The following is an 8,107-nucleotide window of genomic DNA, read 5'->3' as shown; positions in this document are numbered from 1 at the left end:
GGTTAGAGTGCAGCACTGAAAGCTACTTCTGCTGATTGCTGGCTGCCTGCAATTTGGCAGTTCAAATCTCACCATGCTCAAGCTTGACTCAGGTTTCCATCCTTCTGAGGTGGGTAAAATGAGGACCCAGATTGTTGGAGGCAATATGCTGATTCTGTAAACTGCTAGAGGGAGCTGTAAAGCACTGTGAAGCAGTATATAAGTCTAAGTGCTATTGCTATTAGGTATGTTTGCTGTCTTGATTTATAAAAACTAATAAAGGCAGGATATAAATAAATACATAAAATTTTCTCTATTTGGAAATAAATATAAAAGTTATATAACTTCCTGAGTTTATAAAATATGACTGTAGCTGGTCTGCAGTGGTTTGTATGAATTTCCTACTTTTTGAGCTATTCATGTCAAACTAAAAACTCTTCATTAACTATTAAGTTTAACTCTAAATTCCAGAGGATTTGGTTTTATTACAAATTTATCATGAAGAGTAATTTCTGAGTGTCTTCATTTGATTTATAGTTGTCACCTACTTACAATCAGATATGTTCAAGATGGTCATTACCAAGCATTGTAAATTTGATGGGAACAAGATATTTAGAAGTAAAAGGCTCCTGCCAAAGAGAAACAAGCAATCTTTCTTCAAGGGCTGAGGTAATTTCCTAATAAGAGGATTGGTTGGTTGGTTGCTTTGTTAATATTTATTAAAAACAGATGAGTATTCATATAGCTAAATGTTTATAATTAAGCTTGTTTTTGCAACACTGGCCTATCTAGTTAACTTTGTTCTCCTAAACTAATCCTTCTGCCAATAGATTAGGGTTGAACAATGTGTGGATTATAGGCTGTCTCCACCTCTCCTTTTTGTAGAACCCTGAAGCTTCTTTCCTATGATTGCTTACCATTTACTTCCCCCCTGATAACAAGTAGATAAGTTTAATGTGCCCCATTTTATAAAAAAAAACAACATCCACCATCTCAGAAGAGAGGAAAATGAGATAAAAAGTTCATTCCCTTATTATCATATTTTGCTTTTAGGAACTCCTATTAATGTTTTTATATTGCATACAGGGTTTTCACTCAGATTAAGCATACAAAATAATGTCAGTATACCTGACTGAAATATTTTGAAGAAGGAAATTAGTCTAGCATAGGAGGGTTTGTTTGTATTTTTCCTCATTTTACATTTGTGTGTAGAGAAAGCTTCCATAATGCAAAGCTATTCTTAGTCTTTTCACTGATTAGAAGGGATGGTTTATATAGCTATAAATTGACTGCAGAAACTGTAGCCCATATTTTAATCTCCAAACATTCTTCATTCTTTGTGTGAGTGTTATTACTTGCATTGATTTTTATCATATTATAAAAAGAAATTGGAACATTTGTCACAACTTTCCATCTACAGCTTTGTTTTGTTTGTCACAACCAATTTTTTATATGGCCCTATGTATGTCATCTCTGCACTAGGTAAGTAAACAGAGCCTTTTTATAATTTTTATAATTTTTATAATTTATAATTAAATTACTGTGCAAGAGAAAAACACTCCTTTTTTACCTATAATTTGTATGGTTAAGTTTTTTGGGGGGGAAAGTCAAATGCCTATGTTATCTTGGGTAGTAGCTTTTAAATGTATTTCTTCTCATGTCTTTCATTATTATTTACTAGGGCTCTTAAATGCTTTGGATTTGAGGGATTTGAAGTACTGCAGAATGTGCAGTGGTGCAAAAGCAACCCATGCTTCCAACTCATTAAAGTAGCTATGTCATTTTCTAGGATTGCAAGGCTGCTGAAAAGAAGCTTCCAATCTTGGCAAATGAGCTACTATATAAACAGGTGCTATATTTATGTTCCCATACATTCTGCTACTCCTGTATCTGAAACAGGATACAGCTCTATCATTTATTAGGGCTATGCAAAGCATTTAAAATAACTGGGGAAAACTTTACAACACTTGCCTGAGCTTTTCAAAGGATATGACAGTTTTAATCTTTCAAGAAAGAGTGTCTCCCCTGCAATAATACATTTTAAGAAGCACCCTTTCAAATTCTTTGTGTCGCCCTACTATATATTGATATGTTTGCTGTTTTAAATGTTCATTTTCTAATTCACTTAGATTTATTTATTTTGCGTATGGCATTTTATACACTGACTAGCAATATATATTAATATTTCATCTAGATTATTAAAACACAATAAAGTATAAATGTTCAAAATGTCTAGGTTCAAATACCAATATTTAGGCCATCTAACTATTGAAGCATCATTTATATTAAAGAAATCAGATACTGGACCAGTATATGCCCTCAATTTACAGCTGGTCATGATATGATCTAGTTTGACATTGGACCTTGCAGTCATACTGAGGGGAGGATACTACAACCCATTCATACAGAGAGTCCCAGCAGACACCGTGTGAGGTGTGAATCCTATTCAGGATTGTCCATTGCTGATGTGGTAGTTCAAAGCTTAGCATTTTTGTGCGGGGTAACTTATAATGTTTCCCTATATTTGGGCATTCAGCATTGTCTGCAATGGGGAATCAAAGTTGTTGGGCACATGTTGTGCAAATACCAGTGGGGGGTTTCCTGGATTTGAATCTTCCGGCTGATAAATGAGGAAAGTAGAAATGTAGGAGTGAGTTGTTCATAGTTCACCTAGAAAACTCTATTAGAAGAATGAAAAGATATTAGACAGAGATCATATTCTGTGAATTGATTCAGGACTGTCAGCTTGCCAGCAACACAGAATTAGTGGTGAAACATATTATTTCTTCTTTTAGACCGGGGTGTCAAACTCAAGGCCTGCAGGCCAAAACCGGCCCGTGGGATGCTTAAATCTGGCCTGTGGGGCCAGGCTAAAAATAGCAAAAGGACCAGCCCATGGTGCCTCTGGCAGGCAAAATGGGACACGGGGGGCGTGCGCACCCTATTTTCAGCCTGGAAGGCCTCCTGCAGCACACTGCCAGCCAAAACAGTTGGCTCATTTTGACTGGCAAAGTGTGGCATGAGGCTGTCCAGGTTGAAAACAGGGCTCAGGGAGGCCTCACGTGCCCCCCCAAGCCCCATTTTGGCTGGCAGTATGCTGTAGGAGGCCGTCCAGGCTGAAAATGGGGCATGAGGGGAGGCTTACACGCCCCCCTTGTCCTGTTTTAGCTGGCAGGGTGCTACAGGAGCCGTCCGTCTTGTCTCCCCTCTACTCCCCAGCAGGTCCATGGAGGAGAACTACAATGCTGATCCGGTCCTCAAAGAAATCCAGTTTAACACCCCTGCCTTAGACACTCTTCTAAATATGCAGTAGAGTTCAGGAAGCCTCTCTGAAATGGATTTGAGAAATGAGGGGGGGGGGAAACAAACTTCCATTACTGTAATGGAAAATAACAAAGGCAACTTTAAGATGTGTGGTCATCCAAAAGTCTTATCAATGGTGTTTCCATCCCAAATCTGAGCCTGAAACCTAACTAGAAAAGGTCTAGATAATTTGCCTTATTCACAATCCTCTGGAGGTGCAATGTAACCACTTTCTCAACCACCATCCCTAAAAAGGAAGATGAGAGGCTGCACTAAAGTTATCCAGAGCAGTAGGGTCCAGCAAGAGCTTCTTGAGGAGGGAGTGCAGCAACACCTCTTTAAATGGTTCTGGGAACACTTTCTCTCTCAAGAATGAATTAACTGTCACTAGGGCCCACTCACATTTCATCTTTCAGGTGAACTTGACCAAGGTCACTCATGCAATCCCAAAGAACATGTCCACTTCCTCAGGGCCCACAAGATCAAACCATTCCAAAGTAGTTGGGTAAGAGAGTTCCCCAAGGTTCTCCAATGGATCTACCCCATGTTTGGTCTTCATCTGAGAATGGATGTGAGCAATTTTATCCCACAGGTGTGTTGAAAATGCCTCAGCATGAGTGGTGGTGTTCTACCAGTTCAGCCCGGTTTGTGTGAACCGGTAGTAAAAAAAATGCTACTGTTCTGATGATCACTTGGGCTGGGATTCCCCTCTCTGTCTTACTGCTTCACCCAGGAGGCTTCTCTGAGGCCCAGGAGGTAAAAAGAGGCATGCGGAGGGGTGCTGCACCACCAACACCCGTGCTCTTTTTTTTGCCTCCTGGCCTCAGGGAACCTCCTTGAAGCAAAAACAGGCTCCCAGGAGGCTTTTCTGAGGCCCAGGAGGCAAAAAAGCAGAGCAATGGGAGGGGTGGTGGTGAAAAAAAGCCACATCCACCCAGTCACATGCCCATGCCCACCTAGCCACTCCCACCTAACCACGTCCACAGAACCGGTAGTGAAAGTATTTGCATCCCACCCCTGCTCAGCATGGCCCTGAAGAGGAACTTCAGAGTCCCTTTACCAAAAAAAGGTATGGAGTAGCCCTAAACAGAGCTGTCAGGCAGCACTCTGCATATGCAATAAGAGCAGAGAAATATTTACCATGGCTGTGCTCACTTCAGATTTTATTCCACAAGGGGGAGAATTTGGAAAGCATCAAAGTACAGGTAGTCCTTGACTTACAACAGTTCATTTAGTGACTGTTCAAAGTTACAATAACACTGAAAAGGTGAGTTATGACCATTTTTCACACTCGTGACCTTTGACCTTCCCCGTGATCATGTGACCAAAATTCAGATGCTTGGCAACTGGTTAATACTTATGACTGTTGCTGTGTCCCAAGGTCATGTGGCCATCTTAGGCAACTTTTTAGTAAGCAAAATCAATGGGGAAGCCAGGTGCTTAACAACCATGTTACTAACTTATCAGCTGCAGTGATTCATGTAAGAACTGTTGCAAGAATAGTCATAAAATGGGCAAAACTCATTTAACAAATGTCTCACTTAACAACGGAAATGTTGGGTTCAATTGTGGTCGTAAGTCAAGGACTATCTGTACACTCCCAGCCTCGATTTGCAACCCTAAAGTAACCAAGACTTTAGAAAAGAAAAGTCCTGGCTATTTTTCCCAAAACAGCATGGTTGCCTTCTGTTATGAAATCTGAAGATTCCTCAACTGAGCAGCGATTGGATTCTGTGCTCCAAATCAGGACATCAGTGCCCTTCAACTGACTGGCAGATTCCGGGAATTGACATTCACACATTTGAAAATTGTCAAGTTTGAAAAACACTGCCTAAATGGTGCTTTCCAAACCTATTCGATTATTGTATTTCCCAGAAAATTTGACACTCTCCTCCAGTTGTTTCAAAGCCAAAAAATAATTGTTTACCACTGCAATCGCAAATACTATTTTTATTGTTTGGTTTCACCCCAGATGAGACGAGATTTTCATTCCCAAGCACATGCTGACTAAATTCAGAATTAATTGCAATAAAGCATTTCATAAAAAAACTTTGCAGTTGTGGTATTTGGGATCTTTTCTTTGTGGGAAAGCCTGCAATTGATCATGCAGGCATAAGGAAAAAATAACAAGCCAATTTCTCAGTCCTGCAACTCATTTTGTACCTTATGGTTGTGGTTTATTTTGTAACTCCTTTGTTATTTTTTTCCTTTTATTCGGGTTCTTTTTCTTTTTCTTTTTGTTCAATTCCTTTATTATTTTTCTTTGTATTCAATTCCCTTGTTATTTCATTTTATTTGATTGCTATTGCTATAATTGAGGTATTGCCTTTTAATTTTAGTGTCATCTGCAGAGATTGCTGCGTCAAAGTAAGTTATTTTCTTTTTCATTAATTCTTTTTCTTTTATTGACTAATAAGACATTGTGTAAATTTAACCCATATTTATAAAATTTTGTTTAGGAGCCATCAAGCAATTAATACATAAGACATTTATCAAATTGCTTGATGGTACTTTGTATCTGATTGATGTTGCATTGTCTTATTTAATAACATGCAGCTTCATTTTTTATTTAATATTAACAGTGAATGCCTTTTTAATTTATTTCACTAACTGATTTAAAGGATCGATGGACTAATTATCCCAATATAGTATTTTTCTCTAGATGTCTATGCCAGTCAGACCTTGTGTACGCCTTCCACTTCACTTCTTTAAAATGATACACCTGGGCAAAGAAGATGATCAGGGCCTGCACAACCAAAAAACTGCACAGCTTGAAGTAGAACAGTGGGATTCATCAAGGTGAGAGTTTACCATGAAACTAAATTAATAATGCAGACATTCTCTTCTCTGTCTGGCCAATTCCCCCATCTTACTAGTCCATAATAAACTTGTATTGATAAGAAGATGCTTATATGCTGAGAAAATAGCTTCCACATTCCATGACTCATAAATGAGAAAATTATGGTACTGGTTAATTTTTTATCTCTATAGTAGATAATATTATTTATTATCTATTATTTATTATCTATTTATCTATTAATTTCTAATAGAAACTAAACTACTGTGCCAGCCGCCCTGTTACATTGCAATCTTCCTGCCTTGACTTGATGGAGGCCATCTCAGGGTTCCCAGTGGAATTCCCCAGGCTTCTTGTCCTGGAGAACCTTTATTTGCCATCCCAGGTCTTGACCTTCACACTTAAAATGGCCTTCTGTGCAAGAACATAGCACAGAACCTTATAAAAGAATCACATACTTCGAGACCATTATGAAGTATGCATCCATGTTTCTCTTGTAACAGAAATTCTATCTGGTAGCATGAAAAAGTACTATTGTGCATACTTAAAGATCCAATGGAATATTTTAAATATGATTTTATATTATCTTAAACCAGGGCCTGTTTTTGTTGAATAAGCCATAATGGCCTGGTTTAGACATTATGCTATGCTATAAACTATGGCCATATAGCATCTCCGAAAGCATCCAGAGACTCTCCAAAAGTTGACTTCAAATAGTAATTTTAACGAGGCAGGAAAAAGAAATGGGATGTTTGCCCACTATCACTTATTTGTTTGCTTCTACTTTTGTGCATGTCCTAAAAAATTGAAGGTTTTGTGCTCTACCATAAACCCTACTTTTCAGCTATAGTGGATGAGTTCACAAATTGTGCTAAGTCTAAGCCAAACAAACTTATTATTTAGTGTGATATGTGAAGACTTTTAGTTCATATCATGTTGCAAATTAAACTGCAAAGTAAAAAATTATTTAGCTTTGTTCTTGTTTTCCAAATTAGATTTTCCATTTCTAAAATTAAACATTTAAACATATATAATAATGATTTGGAAGAAATGTTTTGGACATCCTGTAAGCATGCAGTACTTCTCTCTTTTTTCAGACATGTGTGGAAGCTCTGCCTATTTGAATGAAGAGAAGAAAGTTAGCCTGCACTCACACATTTCTTCAAAAACATTTTTAAGTGTATACCCTTACTAGGTGTTCAAAACATATAAAGGTATGAAAGAGGCATATTTGAAAATAATCTGAATTCTTCTCATGACTTCCAGAATACCTCTTGTGTTTGAACCCCATTGCTTAACACCACCCTTTGCCTGCCGCATAAAAAGTATGAGGGATTGGCCTTCTATGGACATCTGTATCAAATGTGAGCAATACCTTCTGGAGATGCTGTCCCATCATTCTCCTTGCAGAAAAAGACGCCTGTCATGGACTGAATTGGAATAATGTTTTTTACTGCTGTATAAAATTAAACAAATGTAAACCAGTGATCTTACAGACTTAAACAAATTGATCCTTACTATTTTTTTTTCCCTCTCTTCTCACCCAACGGGACAAATTCTATTTAACCTGATCTGGAAAACTATACTTATAAAAAAAAAAAAAAAACTTCATATACATCTTTGATCTTCTTACATATAATCAATAAATACTTTCAAAAGCCGTGCTTTAAGTCTTTTGTCACAATTTAAATCTATATATTTAATGTTAAACCTTGCAACTATACACTTAAACTAAGGAACTTTCATCAAGAAAGGATATAGAAGATTATAATGTAATTAAATGTACAATGTCTCTTCGCCTTTCCTCATTTGTTTGGCTAAGAGCCTCCAAAATTAAGTAAACTTGTTTTATCTGAATGTATTGATTGACTTTAAATATGTTACTGTTAAGTTGCTCTGATGGACTGCAATATACCGGTAGATGTTAAGAAATTGGAGCATCTTGTCTGAAATGTAAAAGTTGAAAGATTTAGATAAAGGCATAGTCTTTATGGGTATCTGAGAATTTATAAGTCCTAACCTGGTCTA

The 8,107-nt window shown here is 37.5% G+C and overlaps 1 protein-coding gene across 1 annotated transcript; it reads left to right on the top strand.

Annotated features, from left to right (window-relative positions):
• The first annotated feature begins 576 nt into the window (after nt 1-576).
• Nucleotides 577-7,523, top strand: LOC113421393 (protein spire homolog 1-like). Its single transcript, XM_087966417.1, has 5 exons — nt 577-648; nt 1,400-1,461; nt 5,622-5,649; nt 5,945-6,081; nt 7,346-7,523. The coding sequence occupies exons 1-5, from the start codon at nt 577-579 to the stop codon at nt 7,521-7,523; spliced, it is 477 nt and encodes a 158-aa protein (XP_087822543.1).
• The last annotated feature ends 584 nt before the right edge of the window (nt 7,524-8,107 follow it).

This window comes from Notechis scutatus, chromosome 5 (assembly GCF_049901735.1).
Source record: "Notechis scutatus isolate UNSWTSFEM ecotype Mainland chromosome 5, rNotScu1.2, whole genome shotgun sequence".
In the NCBI taxonomy this organism is placed as follows: Eukaryota; Metazoa; Chordata; class Lepidosauria; order Squamata; family Elapidae; genus Notechis; species Notechis scutatus.
The sequence above is the reverse complement of the archived record's forward strand: the minus strand, read 5'-3'. Positions and strand labels throughout refer to the sequence as shown.

Bases quoted from the DNA above. Each gene is read 5' to 3' on its own strand.
- LOC113421393 (XM_087966417.1), top strand. From the start codon at position 577: ATGGGAACAAGATATTTAGAAGTAAAAGGCTCCTGCCAAAGAGAAACA. The intron at 5,650-5,944 runs GTAAGTTATTTT...ATTTTTCTCTAG, and splicing joins GCAGAGATTGCTGCGTCAAA to ATGTCTATGCCAGTCAGACC. The intron at 6,082-7,345 runs GTGAGAGTTTAC...CATGACTTCCAG, and splicing joins GAACAGTGGGATTCATCAAG to AATACCTCTTGTGTTTGAAC.